Here is a 23,860-nt window from a genome sequence, read left to right on the forward strand (position 1 = left end):
TGGTTAAAGGGAAACTGGTGGATACACTATAAGTAGACGATTTCCAGAAGGTATTCAATAATGTTTCAAATTAAAGATGATTGTGGAAAATAAAAGCTCATGGTGCAGAGGGTAATAACTTGGCATGGATAGAAAATTGACTGGCTAATAGGAAACAGATATGAATGAAGGGATAGAAGATACTTTTCCAAATTTCTGATGAGACAAAGATAGATAGGAAAAGTAAATTGTGAAGAGACCATAAGGAAGCTACAAAGGCATGTAGTTAGACAGGCTAAGTAAGTAGGAAAGATCTGGCAAATGTAGAAAAATGTAAAACTGTCCATTTTAACAGCAGCAAAAATAAGGTGTTATTTAAACAAAGAGCGACTGCAGATTCTGTGATATAGAGAGATCTGAGTATCCTAGTGCATGAAACATAAAATGAAAGTATACATGCACAGCAACTAATCAGGAAAGCCAACACAAATATTATCATTTATTAGAAAGAGAACTGAAGTCAAAATTAGGGAGGTTATACTTCATTTGTACTGTGCATTAGTGAGCCCATATCTGGAATATTGCATAGTTTAGTATTGGGCTCCTTATATAAGGAAGCATGGAAATGTTTGGAAGCAGTTCAGAGAAGACATATTAGATTGGTACCTGGAATAAGTTAAAAATCACACAACACTAGGCTATAGCCCAACAGGTTTATCTGGAAGCACTAGCTTTCGAGGCCCTGCTCATTCATCAGGTGATTTGGAAGCTCGTGCTTTTTCAAAAGCTAGTGCTTCCAAATAAACCTGGTGTTGTGTGATTTTTAACTTTGTTCATTCCAGTCCAACACCAGCACCTTCACGTCACGAATACCTGGAATGGTCAGGTTCTCTTATGAGACTGGGTCAGGTCAGAAGTCACATGAACCCAGGTTATAGACAAACATATTTGTTTAAGATCACAAGCTCTCAGAGCGCTACTCCTTCGTCAGGTGAAGAGAAGCATATAGGCACAGAATTGATAGGCAGAGAGATCAAATGATTATATAAGTGATGTGAGTGGAGTGTTGAAAGGCTGAATTACAAGTCTCTGCAAGTGATCAGAAGTACCAGACAGTGTGAGTAAAGTGTTGACAGCTGAATAACAAGTGAAAAGATGACATATGATGTAATTATTTCAGTTAGAGAGATAATTATAAAAAAACAAAAATACAATGGTGCTGGAGACAAACCAAATGGCTGGAATAACATGATAGATCTAAGAGTCGCATGCCAATGGTCTAACCGAAGTAACAAGCAATCCAAAACTGTACACCCTGATTAGGTGTAGAGATCATAGGTTATAAGACCATAAGACATAGGAATGGAAGTAAGGCCATTCGGCCCATCGAGTCCACTCCGCCATTCAATCATGGCTGATGCGCATTTCAGCTCCCAGTTTGAAGTGGCCCAATGTCTACTTTTGCCTGCTTTTATCAAAGGGATGGTGTCAAAACAAGACAGTAAGGGAGATTTTACAAATACAGAACGGCATGGTGAGGTTACATCAACCCAAGATCATGAAGAAGACCGTCTTCGTGGATACAGGGCTTGGCTATCAGTTTCTGCTCGACGATTCTGTGTTGTTGTGCATTTCAAAGGCTACCTTCGAGGACATTTACCACAAGTTTGGAGGCTGAATGTCCTGGACCGCTGAAGTGTTCCCTGGCTAGGAGGGAACATTCCTGCTTGGTAAATGTTGCGCAGTGTCAATTCATCTGTTGTAGTGACTGCATGGTCTTGTCAATATACTATGACTTGGGGCATCTTTGTCTGCAGCGTATGAGATAGACAACATGGGCTGAATCATAGGAGCATCTGCCCTGTACATGGTGGGTCGCATTCTCATTGGTGATGGTAGTATCCATGTAGATGATCTGGCATGTCTTGAAGAGCTTGCTGTGTTAGGATTGTGTGGTGTTGTGGTTGGTGTTGTTCTGAACATTGATCTGTCTAAGGATTGGCAATTGTTTGAAGGCTAGAAATGGAGGCATAGGATTGATCTTGGTGAGATGTTCATCATCATCAATGACATATTGAAGGTGGCAAACAGCATGGCATCGTTTCTCCACTCCAAAAAAAAACTGGAAAACAAGGGGTACTCTGCCGATCGTGCCCGGTGTCTTATTTTTAATTTTCTGTAATTATCCCGCTGCGTCAATTAATAAAATCACAGCTTATCTCTTTACTTGCTACTCAGGTGTTAACACTTTACTCACATTGTCTGACACTTTTGATCACTTGCAGAGACTTGTTATCCAGCCTGTCAACACTCCATTTACACCGTTAGTACCATCTTTTGATCTCTCTACCTAGAAATTCTGTGTCAAAAAGTGTGGCCCTGGAAAAGCACAGCAGGTCGGGCAACATCCGAGAAGCAGGAGAATTGATGTTTTGGGCATAAGCCATTCATCAGGAATGTGGAGGGGGAACGGGCAGAGATAAATAGGAGGATGGGAGTGGGGCTGGGGAGGGTAAGGTGGCTGGGAAAGCGATAGGTGGATGCAGGTGGGGAGTAACAGCAATAGGTCTGAGGGGTGGGTGGAGCAGATAGGAGGTATGGAAGGTGGACAGCTAGGATAGGTCATTAGGTGGTGCCAAGTTGGAGGGTTGGATCTGGGATGAGGTAGACGGAACTGTTCTTCAGCCTTAACGACTTCTCCTTCAAATCCTCCTACTTCCTTCTGATGGGTTAGGCTTACATCCACTGCAGTTTAGAAAGGTAAAAGGAGAGTTGATGGAAACGTACAAGATCCTGATGGGCCGTCACATGGTGGATGTGGAGATAATGTTTCCCCCTTGTGGAAGACGCCAGGACTAGCAAGTCAAAAGGGGTGTCGATGTAAGACAGAAACAGGCAGCAGGAAGGAGAAGTAAATGGCGGCACGGTGGCACAGTGGTTAGCACTGCTGCCTCGCAGTTCCAGAGACCCGGGTTCAATTCCCACCTCAGGCGACTGACTGTGTGGAGTTTGCACGTTCTCCCCGTGTCTGCGTGGGTTTCCTCTGGGTGCTCCGGTTTCCTCCCACAATCCAAAGATGTGCAGGTCAGGTGAATTGGCCTTGCTAAATTGCCCCTAGTGTTAGGTAAGGGGCAAATGTAGGGGTATGGGTGGGTTGCGCTTCGGCGGGTCGGTGTGGACTTGTTGGGCCGAAGGGCCTGTTTCCACACTGTAATCTAATCTAATCTAAATTGATTCTTGGTAAGGTTCATGTTCAAGAAGGGCAGTAGAGATGACCCAGATAATTATAGACCTTACTTCTGTTGTAGGAAAGGTTTTGGAAAGGATTATAAGAGATAAGATTTATAATCATCTAGCAAGCAACAATTTGATTTCAGACAGTCAACATGGTTTCATCAAGGGCAGGTCGTGTCTCACAAACCAAGGTGACCAAGATGAGGGTAGGGCAGTTGACGTGGTATACATGGACTTCAGTAAAGCCTTTGATAAGGTTCCACACGGTAGGCTGTTGTAAAAAAATGCAGAGGTATGAAATTGAGGGTGATTTAGCAGTTTGGATTAGAAACTGGCTTTCTGAAAGAAGGCAGCGAGTGGGTGGTTGATGGAAAATATTCAGCCTGGAGTCCGGTTACTAGTGTTGTGCCACAAGGATCTGTTTTAGGACCACTGCTGTTTGTCATTTTTAGAAGTGACTTAGACGCAGGCAAAGGTGGATAAATTTGCCGATGACACTAAAGTCCATGGAGTAGTGGACAGTTTGGAAGAATGTTACAGGTTGCAGGGGGACTTGGATAAACTGCAGAATTGGGCTGAGAGGTGGCAAATGAAGTTCAATGCAGCTAAATGTGAGGTGATGCACTTTGGGACGAATAACAGGAAGGCAGAGTACTGGGTCAATGGAAAGATACTTGGTAGTGTGGATGTGCAGAGGCATCTTGGAGTCCATGTACATAGATCCCTGAAAGTTGCCACCCAGGTGAACAGTGCTGTTAAGAAGGTATATGGTGTATTAGATTTCATTCGTAGAGGGATTGAGTTCCGGAGCCGCAACATCTTGCTGCAACCATACAAAACTAGTGCGGCCACACTTGGAATATTGTATACAGTTCTGGTCCACATATTTCGGGAAGGATGTGGAAGCACTGGAAAAGGTGCAGAGGAGATTTGCCAGGATGTTGTCTGGTCTGAAGGGAAGGTCTTATGAGGAAAAGCTGAGAGACTTGGATCTGTTCTCATTGGAAAGAAGGCGGCCAAGAGGGGATTTGATAGAGACATACAGGATGAGCAGAGGATTAGATAGGGTAGACAGTGAAAGTCTTTTTCCTAGGATGATGGCGGCAGCTTGTACGAGGGGGCATAACTACAAATTGAGGGGTGATAGATTTAAGACAGATGTTAGAGGCAGGTTCTTTATGCAGAGAGTGGTAAGGGTGTGGAATGCCCTACCTGCTAACATTAGGGAGATTTAAACAATCCTTAGATAAGCACATGGATGATGATGGGATAGTATAGGGAGACGAGCTGAGATAGTTCACAGGTCGGCACAACATCGAGGGCTGAAGGGCCTGTTCTGCACTGTATTGTTCTATGTTCTACAGGATGTGAGCATTGTTTATTGTCCATCCCTAATTGCTTGTGAGATGGTGGTGACAAGCTGCTTTCTTGAACTCTGCAGTCCACGTGCTGTAGGTAGATTCTCAATGCTATTATGGAGAGAATTTCAGGATTTTGATGCCGTGATGCTGAAGAACAGCGATATATTTCCAGGTCACGATGGGAGTGGCTTGGAGGGAAAGTTACAGGTGGTGGTGTTCCCATTTATCTGTTGCCCTTGGCTTTCTGCATCATGACAGTCATAAGTTTGGCAGGTGCTGTTTTAGCAACCTTGGTGAATTTCTGCACATTTTTGCTACTGACCATCAGTGCAGAGACAGACTGAATGGTTGAGGACATGGTGCTAGTCAAGTGGGCTGCTTTGGCCTGGATGGAGTCAAGCTTGAGTGCTGTTGGAGCTAAACTCATCCATGGTCCTGACTTGTGCCTTGTAGATAGTGGACAGGCTTTGGGGAGTGAGGTGGTGAGTTACTCGCTGCGGGATTCCCAGCCTCTGACCTACTCTTGTATCCACAGTATTTACATTGCTAGTCCAGTTCTGGTCACTGGTAACCCCCAGAATGTTGATCATGTGGGTTTCAGGGATGGTGACCGTATGTAAGACAGACAGTTCTTGATTAGTAAACAATCAAAGGATCTGATGAGAAGGAAGGAGAATGGTGTCGAGGAATATATCAGCCACAACCAAATGGAGCAGGTGGACTGAATGGCTTCTGTAAGTTACCTTCCAAAAAGTGAAGAGGCCATAATACGATTTCCTCTTGTTGGAAACCGTTACTGCCTGGCAATTATGTGATGCAAATGTTACTTGCCGCTTGTCAGCCCAAACCTAGATATTGTTCACATTTTATTGCAATTGGGCATGGACTGCTTTAGTGTATGAAGAACTGCAAATGGTGTCGAACATTGTGCTACTGTCAACAACATCTTCACTCTGACCTTCGAATATAGGAATGGTAATTAATGAAGCAGTCGTAGATGGTTGGGCCTAGGACACATTACCCTGAGGAAATCCTGCAGAAATGTTCTTGAACTGAGATGACTGATTTCCATCAACAACAAACGTTTTGTTTTGTGCCAGGTTTGACTCCGATCAGTGATGAGTTTTCTCCATGATATCCATTGATTTCAATTTTGCGAGGGTTCCTTGATGCCATATTCAGTCAAATGCAGCCTTGATGCCATGGGCTGTCTCTCACACCTCACCTCCAGAGTTCAGTTTTTTTTGTCTATGTTTGAAGGCTGGACTGAGGTCAGGAGCTGTATGGCCCAGGTGGAACCCAACCTGAACATGCTTGATAGCACTGTTGATGACACCTTCCATCACCTTACTGATGATTATCGGTAGACTGATGGAGCAGTAACTGGCCGGATTGGATTTTACGTACAGGACCTACCTGGCAACGTTTCCACATTGTTGGGTAGATGCCACTTTTGTGGCAGTACCAGAACAGCTTGGCTAGGGGCATGGCAAGTTCTGGAACACACAAGTCTTCAGTACTATTGTTGGATGTTGTCATGGTCCATAGCTTTTGCAGTTTAAGCGCTTCCAAACATTTCTTGATATCACGTGGAGTGAATCGAATTAGCTGAAGACTGACATCTGTGATGCTGGAAAGCTCTGGAGGAGGCAGAGATGGATCACCCACTCGGCACTCTGCCTGAAGACTGTTGCAGAAGTTCAGCCTTACCATTTGCACTGATGTGCTGGGCTTCCCCATCATTGAGGATCTGGATATTTGTGCAGCATTGTCCACTATTCAATTGTTTAATAGTCTACCAGCATTCATAACTGGACATGGAAGGACTGGAGAGCTTAAGTCTAATCCATTGGTTGCGGAATCACATAGCTCTATTATTTTCTGTTTATGGTGCTTGGCACACAAATAGTCCTGTTTTCTAACCTCATCAGGTTGATACCTAACTTTTAAGAATGCCTGGTGTTGCTCTTAGCATGCCCTCCTGCACTCTCCATTGAACCAGGGTCGACCTTCTGGTTTGATGATTATCATAGTCATAGTCATAGAGTCACAAAGGTCTACAGCACACAAAATGCCCTTCAGCCTATTGTTTCTGATTGGCACATACCTGATGAAGCACTTGACCCATAGCTTTGTATGCCTTGGCATCAAAAACATCAAAATGTTTCTTAAATGCTCGGAGGAATGCTGTATCTACCAGGCAGAGATTTTAGATTCCCTCCAGCCTTGGTGAAAAACATTTCAACATCCCCACTAGCTTTGACCTAACCAACATTTTATACAGTCCAGCATTCACCTCAGCTAAAGTTAAGTATCCCAAATGCCTTCCTAATGGTTGAGTGGGTGATATGCCAGGCCATTAGGTATGCAGATTGCGCAGGAGTATAATTCGGCTGCTGTTGATTGTCAAGACATCGCATGGTTGCTCAGTCTTGAGTTACTAGATCTGTTCAAAGTCAGTTCCATTTAGCAGGGTGATGGTGCCACAGAACAATACAATGGAGGGTATTCGCAACATTAAGGATGGACTTTGTCTTCACAAAGACTGTGCGGTGGTCGCTTTTACCAATATGCACATGGACAGGTGAATCTGCAGCCAGCAGATGACTAAGGATGAGGTCAAATGTGTTTTCCCTCTTGTTGGTTCCCTCACCACCTGCTGCACAGCCAATCTTTAGGATCCAACCGTCCTGATCAGTAGTCCTGCTGCCAAGCCACAAATCCCCCACCCAGAGTACATTCTGCACCTTTGCCACCCTCAGTGCTTCCTCCAAGTGCTGTTCAACATGGTGCAGTACTGATTGGATTAAAGTGGCAATCAGCAGGAGAATCCTTGTCATGATGCCACAAGACATCATGGGGTCCAGAGTCAATTCTGAGGGCTCTGGGGCAAGTTCCTCCTGAGATATTACTGTGCCACCACCTCTGCTATGTCTGCCCTGATGGTGGGACAAGGATGTTGATGGTGGTGGTGTTTGGGACAATGCCTCTAAGGTATGACTCTGTAGGTTTGGCTATGTGCAGCATTGTCCACCAGTCAATTGTTTAATAGTCTACCAGCATTCATAAGGTTGGTACTAGATGTTAATAAGGATGATTTTGCAAGGTCACCTATGCTTGTTGTTGTTCCCAGGGCCTTAGTTGAGATCAAGTGGTCCCTTCTTTTTATTCCTTTTCTCCTCTCTAACTGCTGTTACAACTGAAAGGTGTGCTACATCATTTCACAGGGCATTGGGTCTGAAGAAAGACCAGGTAAGGTTTCCTTCTCTAAAGCATACTAGTGAACTAGATGGATTTTTTCTGACATTCATGACAGTCATCACTAATTCCAAACTTTTTAACAATCCAGATGTTTTTCCATCATCAACTGTGACGAGATTCGAACTAGGAAAACTAGACTTACTTGGAATTGGGCACATGATGCATAACATTTTCTAGGTATCTGGTTTAATAGGCCAGTCACATCCCATTATGCCATCGCTTCTCCTACATTATTGTGGAGTACAGTGGAACCTCGATTATCTGGCATTTGATTAATTGAATTTCGGATTATCCAGACAAGATTGCAAGGTTCCGATGCTTAGCTAACTATGTTATCTGGCTTCAATTAACCGAATGAAATACTGCCCGCCCATGTCCTTCAGATAATCAAAGTTCCTCTGTCATTAGATCAGCCACAATCTTACTGATTGTAAGGTTAGAGAGTGGTTTATTTGTGCTTCTAATTCATACTGTTCACAACCTGTGTACATATTATAATAATAATAATAATAATAATAATAATAATAATACTGGTTATTGTTATGTTCCCAGTATTATCAATGTTGAAGGTTTGAAATGAAAAGTATAACTTAGTGGAGTTGTAATTCCAAATTAAAACATTTGCAAAGAAAAGGTGGTTTTGAAAAGTCACAGGAAGGGGGCTAAATGAAAAGTATAGTTCTGACCTCAAAACCTAGTGATATTAGTACAGACTGCTCAGAAAAACACAGCAAACATCAAACAAAGTTGAGTTGGTAAAAAAGTCATGAATAATTCTTATGGAAAACCAGACTTACTTGAAAGTGGCCACCTGATGTATAACATTTTCCAAACCAGTTTCATTATTTTCCTGTTAAGATAATTTAACACAAACATCAATTTTCAGACTTCTTTTCTATCAGTGCACAATTACTACTGCAAGTTCAAATTAACATTGTTCAAGCTAAGTAAAACATTCGTTAATGATGTGAGATGTTGGGTCAAAAGGCCTGGTGCTGTCACCTTGTACACAATGTGTAGTTCTACCAAGCAAGTGTACATTATTGAACAGCATATGTTCGATTTCAGCAATTCTTACAAGATCGATATTAGCTAGTAAAGTAAAATCCCGGTGTTTTAATAAAGAGTAAAGCTAAATGTGGGGGAAAAAAATAACAGGACAAAGGCACATTAAGCATATTCTGCAGTACTCTCCTGTGTTTAATAATCGGAGAAAGTGAGGACTGCAGATGCTGGAGATCAGAGTCGAGAGTGTGCTGCTGGAAAAGCACAGCAGGTCAGCAGCATTCGAGGAGCAGGAGAATCGACGTTTCAGGCATAAGCCCTTCATCAGGAAAAACTGCTTTTCCAGGACCACACTCGTCGACCGTGTTTAATAATAGTCTGTAATTAGCTTGCACCTGAAGTGTAGCAACAAGCCTTACAGATATATTACAAATAAATTCTGGTCATAAATTAGCAGCTATTCTTAAGCTATTAATGACCATTGATCAGCTATCAGCTGAAGTATTGTTTTCAGTACTGGCCACTAACCTCTAGGAAAAGCATCAAAGCCTTGTACAGGGTGCCTCCGAGAAGATTTACTAGAATAAGCCAGGGATGAGGAAACAGTGTTATGTGCAGAGTCTAGGATGCTGGCATTGGAGATTTAATATGATTGTATTTAAAGTGTATATAACTAAATCACAATTTATCTATTTATATGTAATATAGAACTGATGTTATAATTTATAGTAAAGGTTTACTATATAGAATTATATAAAATTATATTAAACACTCATCTCACATTGTGTGGGATTTTAATAGAGTACTTAGGAAGAAATTCTTGCCGTTGACAGCAAAGTATATAATCAGCTTTAATCAGCGAGAAAAGAGAAGAGGTTTTGCTTCAGCAAATTGTTCGAACTGGACTCTATTGTCAGGCATGGCAGCACAAATATATTCAAAAGCAATTTCCAAATGGAATTAAACAAACAATTTACTATAAGAAAGCCAGCAGGTTATGAGGAAAGAACTGGGAATTGAAACTAATTGAATAGCTTTTCCTGAGAGCAGGCGTAGGCAGGATCAGTTGAATGGCCTCTTCTGTACTGTTTAGAATCATAAAATGCCGACAGTGTGAAAGAAGGCCATTCAGCCTATCAATTCCACACCATCCCTGTGAATAACATCCCATCAAGCCCCACCCTCCTACCCCATCCCGAAAATCCGACATTTATTATATAATGTAGGGGAATGGGTCTGGGTGGGTGGGTGCGCTTCGGCGGGTCGGTGTGGACTTGTTGGGCCGAAGGGCCTGTTTCCACACTGTAAGTAATCTAATCTAATCTAATCTAATCCACCTAGTCTGTGCAACCCTGGACATTATGGGCAATTTAGCATGGCCAATCTATCTAACCTGCGCACCTTTGGGCTGTGGGAGGAAACCAGAGCACTTGGAGGAGACCTACGCAGACACGGGCAAACTCCATGCAGACAGTTGACCAAGGATGGAATCAAACTCAGGTCCCTGGTGCTGTGAGGCAACAGTGCAACCACTGAAACACTATGCTGCCTGTTAAACTCTATGATTCCATACCTGTCTGAGAAACCCGGTCAGAGATTAGGTGAGTGTGAATTTGCAGTGGTGGAACTTCTTTCTTAAAGCCAAAAGAAGGGGTCTGTTCTCAATGCATACTGCTAGAATGCAGACTACCAAAAATCTAGAGTAGGAAGAAATCTGGAAACATATCATACAGGCTGAGAAAACTATGTTCCCAAACTAAAGGTAAACCACATTTATATATAATTTCCTTCCCTTGCTGAAGTATCAGCAGGAATAACTCCAGGGAATCACACAGTTTCACTTTACATTACTGACCCACAGTTTATCAAGATCCAAGATTTTCGAATATTGAAATTCTACGGTCTGATCCCACTCCCATCCTAAACAATCTCCACTGGTTCAGAACAGCCCAGTGAACGACTTATACCCATTTCTTAATTTATCATCCCACTACCATTTATCACCCTCCAGTCCTTAACACTGCCCTTGCTTTCTTCTGCTTCACAGTAGCTTAATCGATACTGATGAGATTTATCAGAATGGTACAAGGCATGAGGGATGATGATTAAATGGAGTAAAAACAAAGTGCTGGACAAACTCAGCAGTTTAGGCTGCATCTGTGGCGGCAGAAAAAGAATCAATGTTCTGACCCAAAGAATCTTCTTTGAGACAGTTATGCGAAGAGTCTAGAGAAGCTGGGATTCGAGATTTCATTAGCATTCCACAAATGTAGGGTTTTGACTGAAGAGTGATAGAACTTGTCAATACCCGGCATGGACTTAAGTAACCTGATAACAAAGGTGTGCCCTCTGGAACTTTCTATCTGGGTCTCTTCTCAGCTACTTTCAACATCACCACAAAACCCTCCTCTTCAACTGTGTCTTTGGTTCTCTATACTAGCCTCCTATTCTTCAAAAGGATGCTTCACAAGTGCAATTTGTTATCAAATCAAGTGGCAATGTTGTTTCAAAACAGCAGCACACAATGCCAGTTACACCAACAGGGTTATATGAAGAAGAGCGAGAGAAGACCCGTGGAGTTCATAAAGATCAGCATCGACAAGATGGACTGATAGAGACATTCTGAACTGTCTACTCTATGCAATTCCTTGCATAGATGTTAATAAAGGAGTCAAAATTTAACTGCAGGAAGTTGCAAGGGAACATAGAACATTACATTGCAGTACAGGCCCTTCGGCCCTTGATGCTGCACCGACCTATGAAATTAATCTTATGCCCATCTAACCTATCCATATGTATGTCTAATGACTATTTAAATGCCCTTAATGTTGGCGAGTCTACTACTGCTGCAAGCAGGCTGTTCCACACCCCTACGACTCTCTGACTAAAGAAACTACCCCTGATATTTGCCCTAAATTTATCACCCCTCAGTTTGAAGCTGTGTCCCCTCGTGTTAGCCTTCACTATCTGAGGAAAAAGACTCTCACTGTCCAACCTATCTAACCCTCTGATTATCTTATACATCTCAATTAAGTCACATCTCAACCTTCTTCTCTCCAACAAAAACAGCCTCAGTTCCCTCCACCTTTCCTCGTAAGACCTTCCTTCCAAACCAGGCAATATCCGAGTAAATCTCCTCTGAATCCTTTCCAAAGCTTCCACACCTTTCCTAGAATGCGATGTATGCAATACTCCAGGTGTGGCCTGAGCAGTGTCTTGTTCAACTGAAGCATGACCTCATGGCTCTGAAACTCAACTCCCCAAACCAATAAACGCCAACACATCATATGCCTTCTTAACAACCCTATCAACCTGGGATGTATGCACCTTGACAGAGATCTCTCTATTCATCAACACTACCACGGAATTTACCACTAGCCCAGTACTCTGCATTCCTGTTACCTCTTCCGAAGTGAACTAGCTCGCACCTTTCTGCATTAAACTCCATTTGCCACATCTCAGCCCAGTTCTGCATCTTATCTATATTCCTCTGTGACCCACAACATCCTTCGGCACTATCTACAACTCTGTCCAACTTAGTGTCATCAGCAAATTAACTAACCCAACCTTCTACGTCCTCATTCATATCATTTATAAAAATGACAAACAGCAGTGGCTCCAAAACAGATCCTTGCAGCACACCACTGGTAATTAAGCTCCAGGATGAACATTTATCATCAACCACCACCCTCTGACTTCTTTCAGCTAGCCAATTTCTGATCTAAACCACTAAATCACCCTCAATCCTGAAACTCCGTATTTTGTGTAATAGCCTACCGCGTGGCACCTTTCAAACACCTTACTGAAATACATATACACCGCATCAATCGCTTTACTCTCATCCACCTGTTTTGGCACCTTCTTGAAGAACTCAGTAAGGTTAGTGAGGCACAACCTACCCTTCACATGTTGACTATCCCTGATCAAAATATTCCTTTCTAGATGATTACAAATCCTATCTCTTATAACCTTTTCCAACACCCTACCCACAACCAAAGTAAGGCTCACTGGCCTATAATTGTCTTGACTCCCTCCTTAAACAAAGGAACATTTGCTATTCTCCTGCTTTCTGGCACTATTCTTATCAACAATGATGACAGAAAGATCAAACCAAAGGCTCTGCAATCTCCTCCCTGGCTTCCCAGAGAATCAGAGGATAAATCCCATCCAGCCCAGGAGACTTAGCTATTTTCAGATCTTCCAAAATTGCTAAAACCGCCTTTTTGTCAACCGCAGTCTCATCTAATCTAGTAGCCTGTATCTCCATGTTCTCACTAACATTGCCCTTTTCTAATGTGAATACTGACAAAAAAGTATTCATTAAATGCTTTCCCTATGTCCTCAGATACCACACACAACTTCCTACTACGATCTTTGATTGGCCCCAATCTTACTCTAATCATTCTTTTATTCCTGATATACCTATTTGAAAGCCGTAGAGCTTTCCTTGATCCTATCCGCCAATAACTTCTCATGCCCCTCCTAGCTTTTCTTAGCCCTCTCTTTAGATCTTTTCTGGCTAACTTATAATTCTCAAGACCCCTAACTGAGCCTTCATGCCTCATCCCCACATAAGCCGCCTTCTTCCTCTTGACAAGAGCTTCAACTTCCTTTGTAAACCATGGTTCCCTCGCCAGACGACTATCTCTCCGCCTGATAGATATATACTTATCAAGGACCCGCAGTAGCTGTTCCTTGAATAAGCTCCACATTTCAAGTGTGTCCATCCCCTGCAGTTTCCTTCCCCGTCCTATGCATCCTAAATCTTGCCTAAATGCATCATTATTGTATTTCCCCCGGTTATACCTCTTTCCCTGCAGTACATATCTATCCCTGCCCATTGCTATTGTAAACATAACCGAATAGTAGTCATTATCGCCAAAGTGCTCACCTACCTCCAAATCTAACATTTGGTTCATTCCCCAGTACCAAATCCAATATGGCATCGCCCCTTGTTGGCATGTCTTCATACTGTCCTGTTCACAATGGACAAAAACTGACCCATCTAAAGTACTTGAACTATAGTATTTCCAGTCAATGTTGGGGAAGTTAAAATCCCCCATAACAACTACTGTTACTCCCATTCCTATCAAGAATCATTTTTGTTATCCTTTCCTCTACATCCCTGGAACAATTCAGAGGTCTATAGACAACTCCCACCAGGGTGACCTCTCCTTTCCTGTTTCTAACCTCTGAGCTTGTCAGACAACCCATAAACTGGAAGTTATAATCAAGGAATGGATTGCATACCTTGAAATTGCTTGGACCAGGTTAACAAATTAAAATTAAATGTAGTTTAAAAGCATTAAGGATTAACTATAGAGGTGATTGTGATATCACCAATGTTGTCCATAGGGCTTTATGCTCTGCTGTGCAGCACCTCTATTACATTATGAAAATTTAAAGAATTGACACCATCACTTGGGGTGCACAGCAGAAAGACCTATACTAGCAAAGTTATTAGTCTATGAACACATCTCACATAAGGATTACTTACAGCGTGTGCCCCAGCACAGAGGTATGCACACTCACCTAAGTTCATTGATTCAAGTGATTTCAGAGACATGAGTACAGTAATCTGGACTGACACGCTCCAAAGCTGTGCAGTTGCACTGTCAGGATTGCCATCTTTCAGATAAGACATTAAACCAAGGCCCCTTCCACCTTCGCAAGTGAATGTCGAAGATCCCAAAGCACTATTTCGAGGAACAGGAGAGGAGTTTGTTCCCATGTCCTGGTAACTATTAATGGTTCCAATAGAAGCACTAATGCAAATAGTCTGGTTGCTGCTGTTGAGACCTTGCTGTGAACAAACTGCTGCATTTATTACATAACAATCAGAATTCATTTGCCTGCAAGATGCTTCGGCAGATGCTGCTGGAACTATTTCGATGCAATTTTTTAAAAAACTTTCTCTGCCTCAGGTTCAATACACTAAGAAAATCTACTGAAACGAGGAAACTCACATTCTCAGGTAATGATTGTGCTAGTTCACTATGAGGCATTGGCTCAATGCAAAGTAAATGGATCACCTCCCTCAAAGTGACATCATCTTTCTTCACATGGCCCACTCCCGGAACGTACCGCTCCCCTCGAGAGAAATAAATGCAAATTCATTAGATACAGTAACTGCAACAAGTACAGATAAAAGCCAGAACTAACTATAGAATCTTCTGACATGATATCATCAATTAGATCAGAGTTAGTTTTGAAAGTTTGAGTGCATAAATTAAGTAACATTGTTTCACAAGCTGGAAACTTGCGAACATCAATGAAATCTCTTCATAATTTCTAACATTTCCCTCAATGATTCCAGAAATATATTTTGTTCAAGTGACTGTTGAAAGGAACGACTGAGTATTGAAGCAATTCATAATGCAAACTTAAAGACCTACAGATTTCAAAACATTACTCATTGCTTAGTGTTAAAAATGTTGTGATGGCACCAGAAATTCCTTTAGGGTCAGTGCCATCTCTGCTGTAAGCAGATTCTGTGTCTCTGATGATCAGATGCAGAAACACAGCAACAGGAGAAGGTCATTCAACCTAGAGTCTGATCCAGCACACACTTAGATTGTAGCAGCTGCATACCTCAATTCCATCTAACGACCAGTCCTTATCATTTAATAGGTTTGCCTTATAAAATTCTACCCAGTATGGATGTGTAAATGCTAATTAACAATCAGCATCCACAGAATTTGCCAGAACATGTTCCACATTTCCATTATCCTTTGCATGTAGAAGTGATTCCACTCTTAAACAGCTGAGCTTTCATTTTAAAATCCCTCTGCCCAAGTGACAGGAAACAGTTCCTCCTTTGTGATTTTTGAGAAATATTTGTAGCTCAGGATGTATGTTTGCTCGCTGAGCTGGAAGGTTCGGTTTCAAACGTTTTATCACCATACTAGGTAACATCAGTGAGCCTCCGGATGAAGCACTGGTGGTATGGCCCGCTTTTTATTTGTGTGTTGAGGTTTCGTTGGGTTTGTGATGTCATTTCCTGTTCATTTTCTCAGGAAGTGGTAAATGGGATCCAAGTCAATATGTTTGTTGATAGAGTTCTGGTTGGAGTGCTATGCTTCTCGAAATTCTCATGCATGCCTCGAGTTTGGTTTGTCAGAAGATGGATGTGTTGTCCCAGTCGAAGTGGTGTCCTTCCTCATCTGTATGTAAAGTTACCAGTGAGAGTGGGTCATATCTTTTTGCGGCTAGTTGATGTTCATGTATCCTGGTGGCTAGTTTTCTGCCTGTTTGTCCAATGTAGTGTTTGTTACAGTTCTTGCAAGGTATTTTATGAATGACATTAGTTTTGTTTGTTGTCTGTAGTCCACAAACCCACCAACACACTAAAACTAATGAACTTGAAGGACCCTATACAGACAACAAGCAAAACTAATGTCATTTACAAAATACCTTGCAGGAACTGTAACAAACACAACACTGGACAAACAGGCAGAAAACTAGCCACCAGGATACATGAACATCAATTAGCCACAAACAGACATGATCCATTATCACTAGTATCTTTACATATAGATGAGGAAGGACACCACTTCGACTGGGACAACACATCCATCCTAGGACAAGGAGAAAGTGAGGACTGCAGATGGGAGATCAGAGCTGAAAAATGTGTTGCTGGAAAAGCACAGCAGGTCAGGCAGCATTCAAGGAGCAGGAGAATCGACATTTTGGGCATAAGCCCTTCTTCAGGAATGAGGAGGGTGTGCCAAGCAGGCCAAGATAAAAGGTAGGAGGAGGGACTTGGGGGAGGGGCGTTGGGAATGTGATAGATGGAAGGAGGTTTAGGTGAGGGTGATAGGCTGGAGAGAGGGTGGGGGCCTATCACCGGCCTATCACCCTCACCTTGACCTCCTTCCACCTATCGCATTCCCAACGCCCCTCCCCCAAGTCCCTCCTCCCTACCTTTTATCTTAGCCTGCTTGGCAGACCCTCCTCATTCCTGAAGGAGGGCTTATACCCAAAACGTCGATTCTCCTGTTCCTTGGATACTGCCTGACCTGCTGCGCTTTTCCAGCAACACACTTTTCATCCTTGGACAAGCCAAATAGAGACATGTGCGAGAATTTCGAGAAGCATGGCATTCCAACTGAACTCTATCAACAAACACATTTACCACCCCCGAGAAATGACATCACCTTATGAAATGACATCACCAACCCAAGGAAACCTAAACACGTAAATAAAAAGTGGGCCATACCACAGTGCTTCATCTAGAGGATCACTGATGATATCACCTAGTACGGCGACAAAATGTCTGAAACTGAACCTTCCAGCTCAGCGAGCAAACCTACATCCAGAACCTCAACTTGAGCTACAAATCTTCTCAAAGCTTACTACTTGTAGCTCAGGTTGTAAGTTTGCTCGCTGAGCTGGAAGGTTCGGTTTCAGACATTTTGTCACCATACTAGGTAACATCAGTGGGCCTCCGCTGATCGCAGGTGTTCTGTCCTGCTTTCTATTTGTGTGTCCTGGTCTGACAGTCAACTTTGATCTCCAGCATCTGCAGACCTCACTTTCTCCTTCTATTTGTGTGTCCTGGTCTGACAGGGTAGGTGATACCATTTTTGGTTCTTTATCTCAGAGGTTGGTAAATGTTTTTTTTAAAATCATTTTACCATTTACCAACGTCTGAGAAAAAGGATCAGAAATGATATCACCTACTGTATCAGATCAGGACACATAAGTTGAAAGCAGGACAGAACACCAGCGCTTCAACGGAGGCCCATTGATGAGGTTACCTAGCATGGTGACAAAACATCAAACAAACCTACCACGTCAGTGAGCAAACTTTCAACCTGAACAGCTTCTCCTTACGTTAAATATTTTCACCAGATCTTGCCTCAATCTTCAAAACTCAAAGGAATACAAGACAAGATTACATAAATTGTTCTTATACTGGAAATTTTTAAGGCCCTTTAAGCATTACCATAGCCAAAATATTCTTCTTGGGGAGTGGTAGCCAGAACTGAACACAATGCTCCACATGAGGTCTGACAAAGATGGTGTACAACTGAAACACATTTTGTTCCCCTTTGTATCCCAAACCATTGAAGAGAAAACCCAACATTCTGTTAGCTTAGTCACTTTTTATACACTGCGCATTCGATTTCAGTCGACTGTGCACACCAACACCCAAATGCTTATTTACAATCAGAGTTCCTAGTTTCAGTTCATTAAAACTTTTTTTTTGTTTTCTCAGATGCTACTTGTCACATCTTGCTCAATAGATAAAACTCCCCCATCTTTATTAGAATTTCCTGCTTCCCAAATAAATAAATGTCACCAAACTAATTCTCGCATTTCTGGTCTTATTTTGAGTAACCTTGACACAGAACTAATCAAATGTCTTTTGGTGGTTACCTTCCCAAAGAATTAATTTAGGTTCATCAGATAAAGACATTGTGCAAGTTAGGAAAAGATGAGGTTTTGGTTAAGAATAAGGAGGAAGCATATGTCAGGTTTAGACAGTAGAGATTGAGTGAATCCATAGAAGGCTATAAAGTCAGTCGGAGTATACTTAAGAGGAAGTCAGGAGGGCAAAAACGAGACGACATAGCTTCGACAAACAGGGTTGTAAAGAATCCAAAGGGATCCGACGTATATATTGAGGTCAAAGGGTAACTAGGGAGACAACAGGGTCCCTTAAAGATCAGCAAGACTGCCTATCTGTGGAACCGCAGGAGATAGGGGAGATACTAAATGCGTATTTTGCATCAGTATTTACTGCGGAGAAGGATATGGAAGGTATAGAATTTGGGGAAATAGATGGTGACATCTTGAAAAATGTCCATATTACAGAGGAGGTAGTGCTGGATGTCTTGAAATGTATAAAAGTGGATAAATCCCCATGACCTACCAGGTGTACCCTCGAACTCTGTGGGAAGCTCGGGAAGTGATTGCTGGGGCCCTTGTTGGGCCACTTGCTGAGATATTTGTTTCGTCAATAGTCACAAGTGAGGTGCAGAAGACTGGAGGTTGGCTAACGTTGTGCCACTATTTCAGAAAAGTGATAAGGAAAAGCCAGAGAACTATAGACTGGTGAGCCTGACATCAGTGGAGGGCAAGTTGTTGGAGGGAAACCGTAGGGACAGGATTTACATGTATTTGGAAAGGCAAGGACTGATTAGGGATAATCAACATGGCATCATGCATGGGAAATCATGTCTCATGAACGTAATTGAGTTTTTTGTAGTGATGCAGAGGATTGATGAGGGCAGAGCAATGGACATGATCAATATGGATTTCAGTCGGGCATTTAACAAGGTTCCTCATCGTCAGATCACATGGAATACAGTAGAACTAGCTATTTGTATACAGAATTAGCTTGAAGATGGGTGACAAGAGGGTGGTGGTGGGGGGTTACATTTCAGACTGGGAGCCTGTGATCAGCTGTGTGTCACGAGGATCAGTGCTGGGTCCACTGCTTTTCGTCATTTATTTCAATGGTTTTTTTATGCCTAGTAAGTTTGCAGATGACACCAAAATTGGAGGTGTAGTGAACAGCGAAGGTTACCTCAAAGTATAATAGGATCTTGACCAGATAAGCCAATGGGCCAAGGAGCGGTAGATGGAGTTTAATTTAGATAAATGTGATGTTCAGCAGTTTGGAAAATCAAATCTTAGCAGGAATTATACTTAATGGTAAGGTCCTGGACAGTGGTGCTGAACAAGGAGATCTTGGAGTGCAGGTTTAGCAATCTTTAGAAGTGGAGTCACAGATAGATAGGATAGTGAAGGCAGCATTCGGTATGCTTGCTTTTATTGGTCAGTGCATTCAGCATTGGAGCTGGGAAGTCATGTTGCAGCTGTACAGGACATTAGTTAGGCAACTATTGAAATATTGCATGCAATTTTGGTCTCCCTGCTGCAGGAAGGATATTGTGAAACTTGAAAGGGTTCAGAAAAGATTTACAAGGGTTGGACGGTTTCAGGGAGAGGCTGAATAGACTGGGGCTAGCTTCCCTGGAGCGTTGGAGGCTGTGAAGTGACCTTATAGAGGTTTATAAAATCATGAGTGGCATGGGTAGGGTAAATAGACATGGCCATTTTGTCAAGGTGAGGGAGTCCAGAACTAGAGGACATAGGTTTAAGGTGAGAGGGGAAAGATTTAAAAGGATCTGAAGAGGCAATTGTTTTCAAACAAAATATAGTGTATGTATGGAAGGAGCTGCCAGAAGAAGTGGTGGAGGCTGGTACAATTACAAAATTTAAAACGCATCTGGATGGGTATATGAATGAGATGGGTTTGAGGGGGATATGGGCCAAATGCTGGCAAACGGGCCTAGATTTGTTTAGGATATCTGGTCAGCATGAACGAGTCAGACCCAAGGGTCTGATTCTGTGCTGTAAATCTCTATGTCTTGATCTCATCGCCATCATGATTATGGGAAAGAGGTCTCTTGAAAGATGCGCTCCCCGGTTAACCTTTTGTTGATCGCTCTTTTCTTTACCCCCTTTGCTCTCCAAGCCTTGGGAGGGTTCATCACATTAAAGGCAATTTTAAATATATATTTAGGCCTTTCGCCATTCATTTATTATTTTTGTTTCTTTAAGTCTCTCCTCTTTCTTTCCTTTAAACCTGTTGCTGATAATCGGTGCTATTCTCCCTCAATGTTTAATCTCTTCCATTTCCTCTCCTTCTTGTGTTACTCTCCTTTATTAAAAAGTCTGTTAGTTGTTCCTTTGTTTTCTGAAAAAAGATTTCATCAGTAAAAGTTTGGATTCTTTAAGTGAATTTATTATTTTCTAAGTATCAATTGGATATTACTTTCAACTGAATTTATAACAAGTATTGCAAACTATATCTGTCCTAACTCTTGCAACTCTGTGTGTTATCTTACATTTCATGGAAATAATTAGCATTGTTGTTGTCCATTTAGATTACACTGTTTCAGTTAATAAAATGAAGTCTTACCAACCACTATAATGATAAGGTGCAGTAGTTCCTCCACTAGGACATTAGTCTGCTGAATTACATCCTGCAATAAAGAAATGCATGCATATCAAAGTCTCATTCAATTTACCAAGGAATGGAAAGTTAATAAAAAAAGTGCTTGAGAAACTCAACAGGTCTGGCTGCAACTCTGATGAGAGAAACAATTGGCAATTTGAGTCTGCAAAGAGTCTTCTTCAAAAGACGTTTAATAAAAAGTTAATGCTGCTTTGCTTCAATTCTTGAAGAGCTATTTATCCAGATCAGTCTGTGAAAACTGCCACTAATTTAATGAGTTAAAACATACAGGGCTGAATTTTCCAGCCACCTGGACTTTCAGAAAGCTGGGTAGGGATTTCATTGGGCACTGGCAAAAATTCAGTTTCCTGCTGTTGGGTGATAGTGCTCTTGAGAGGGTCTGAAAACTATGTTTCCTGATTCTCATTGTTAGGAACCTGTTTTGCATTTATTAGCACGTCATGGATATTCATCAACACTTTCTTGAATGCAAACCATTTAGCCAAAAAACAAAGTCATATGTTCACAATCCCGACCCTACATTCAAAGCATATACCTGACAAGTTCTTCAGTTACTAGACTCTATCATAACCAAAAGGTTTTCTTTGTGCAAATACTTATTGTATGAGGGGTGAGTTCTCAGTGTCAAACAGCTCAGAAGGTCCATTTGATACAATCTGGTTTGTTACTGTTAATCACTTACAATGCAAGAGGGTGAAGGCTGACTAGGTCAGCAAGTTTGCCCAAGTGAAACATCCATACTGGCTGACATCAGCAAACAGGACTGAACTCCAAAGAGGGATCATCACAAAAGACCATTTTTTTCTGTGGCTGGGTCCTTGCACTGCAAGCCTTTTGTGAAAACTTACTAGAAATGTGCATATTTTCCTACTTGTGATGAAAGGTCAGTGAGCTGATGATCTGAGATGCTGAGTGTTGTAGATCCTTTGATGTTTTCACCCTGAAACCTGGCAGTTGACAGAGTAGTAATATCGTTCTGGTGTCAATAATGATACATTGGTAGCTGCAATGAAGTGACAGATGATTGAGACGCCTGGCACCCAATCTCGTGTGACAGTCCTCTACAGCATCAGCCTAACAATGCTAACGCACAAAATAAAAATTGAAAGAACTGTGGATGCTGTAAATCAGAAACAAAAACAAATTGCTTGAAAAGCACAGGTCTGGAAGCATCTGTGGAGAGAAATCAGAGTTAATGCTTCAGGTCAAGTGACCCTTCCTCAGAACTGATTTCTCTCCACTGATACTGCCAGACCTGCTGTGCTTTTCCAGCTCTGTTTTTGTAATGCTAACTCACACTTTGAGGGGCATGATGTATTGAGTAGATGAGGATATATGCCCTGGCAGAGCACAGCAAATCATTCATTTGCGAACACACTCCTGTGAAACAGGAGTGTGTTCGCTTGAGCTGCCCACCTCTGTCTGGGCTAACTTTGTCAGTCACATGGCCTCACTACAGTTGATATAGGTACTCCCACAATGCTGTTAGGAAGAGAGTTACAAGATTTTGATCAAGACATACAAGTTTGGGAGCCTAGATCAACACCAGGTGGTTCACCCAGTATCATTCCTTTTTTCACCCAGTATCATTCCTTTTTCTGGAGACATTTTAGCATTTGTCAAAACTGAATGGCTAGTTAGACCACTTCAGAGGGCAGTTAAAAGTTAACTACATTGCTGTTGGTCTGGAGTCACATGAAGACCAGACCAGCTAAGTATAGGAGATTTCCTTCTCTAAAGGACATTAGTAAACCAGATGGGACTTTATGATAGTTAACAATGGTTTCATGGTCATTATTCAACTTTTAATTCCATTATTTACTGAATTCAAATTCTACCATTGAACATGGTGTGATCGGAACACTGGTCTCCAACTCACATCCTGAGATTTGGATTACTCGTCCACTGATTACACACAGATGGAACTATGTAAAATGTTGGTCAGGCCACAGCTAGAGTATTGTGTGCAGTTCTGGAATCCACATTATGGGAGGGATGTGAGAGCATTAGAAAGAAAGCAAAGGAGGATTTATGAGGACATTACCTGGTCTGAAGAGGTTTAGGTGTGGAGAGAGACTGGATAGAGTAGCATCGTTCTCCTTGGAGTACAGGAGACTGCAGGGAGGACATGACTGAGATGTATAAAATTAAGAGGGGAATTAACAGCATAGATAGGAAAGAACTTTCCCCTTGGTTGAGGGATCAATGTCAAAGAAGCATAGATTTAAAGGGACAGGGCTTTGGAGGGGATGTGAGGGAGAAAGTTTTCATCCAGAGGATGCCAGAATCTGAAACTCAATGCTTTAAAATTGGTAGAGGCAGAACCCTACATAACATTTAAAAAGTGCTTAGATGTGATACCAATGCATACAAGATTGTGATTAAGTGCTAGAAAATGGAATTAGAATATTTTCGTTGTTGTTTTCGACCTGGTATCCATTATCTGTGCCTGTAGATCGCTAGGAATACCATTACACCAATAATGCCTCCTCTAGGGAGCCATCACTAAAGCATGGTGAAGTTTTTTGCCAGGTCTCTGACATCTCCAGAGGTGAGTGGGGGGGGATGATGAACAAAGGTTGAGATGCAGAGTTGAAATGTCTTTTAAATATGGTGCTCAGATGTTGGAGCCTGGAAGGCCCTGATGGGGGGCAGGGAAGCAGAACCCGACCATAAAATTTGATGTTTTACCAGCGCATATACAATGAGCTGAGAAGATACAAACTGAACAAGAAAATCTGACCCGCCTCCCTCACCCTGAAGAAACACTTTTACATCCATTTCCACACAATCTCAACAGAAAGACAATTCCAACCAAATTGTTTAATTTGGGTCAGTTCTGAGGTCAGATCGGAGGCAATGCCCGAATTTCAACTGAGCAGATCAACCAATTGTAAATGTTCCAAAGTTTGTGCGATGATTTGTAGCTCGGGTGCTCGTTGTTGTGGTTCTGTTCGCCGAGCTGGAAGTTTTTGTTGCAAACGTTCCGTCCCCTGGCTAGGCGACATCATCAGTGCTTGGGAGCCTC

At 42.1% G+C, this 23,860-nt stretch overlaps 1 protein-coding gene across 1 annotated transcript in view; it reads right to left on the bottom strand.

Moving 5' to 3' along the window:
- The window catches only part of ubr1 (ubiquitin protein ligase E3 component n-recognin 1), a 204,626-nt gene that overhangs the window by 96,649 nt on the left and 84,117 nt on the right, over positions 1 to 23,860 (bottom strand). Inside the window, exons 20-22 of the mRNA XM_043698391.1 lie at positions 20,776 to 20,839; positions 14,807 to 14,931; positions 8,633 to 8,685 (exon numbers count right to left, since the gene is read on the bottom strand). Of these exons, the coding sequence (XP_043554326.1) occupies positions 8,633 to 8,685; positions 14,807 to 14,931; positions 20,776 to 20,839 (242 nt within the window). The remainder of the gene's footprint in view (positions 1 to 8,632; positions 8,686 to 14,806; positions 14,932 to 20,775; positions 20,840 to 23,860) is intronic.

This window comes from Chiloscyllium plagiosum, chromosome 10 (genome assembly GCF_004010195.1).
Source record: "Chiloscyllium plagiosum isolate BGI_BamShark_2017 chromosome 10, ASM401019v2, whole genome shotgun sequence".
Taxonomy (NCBI): domain Eukaryota; kingdom Metazoa; phylum Chordata; class Chondrichthyes; order Orectolobiformes; family Hemiscylliidae; genus Chiloscyllium; species Chiloscyllium plagiosum.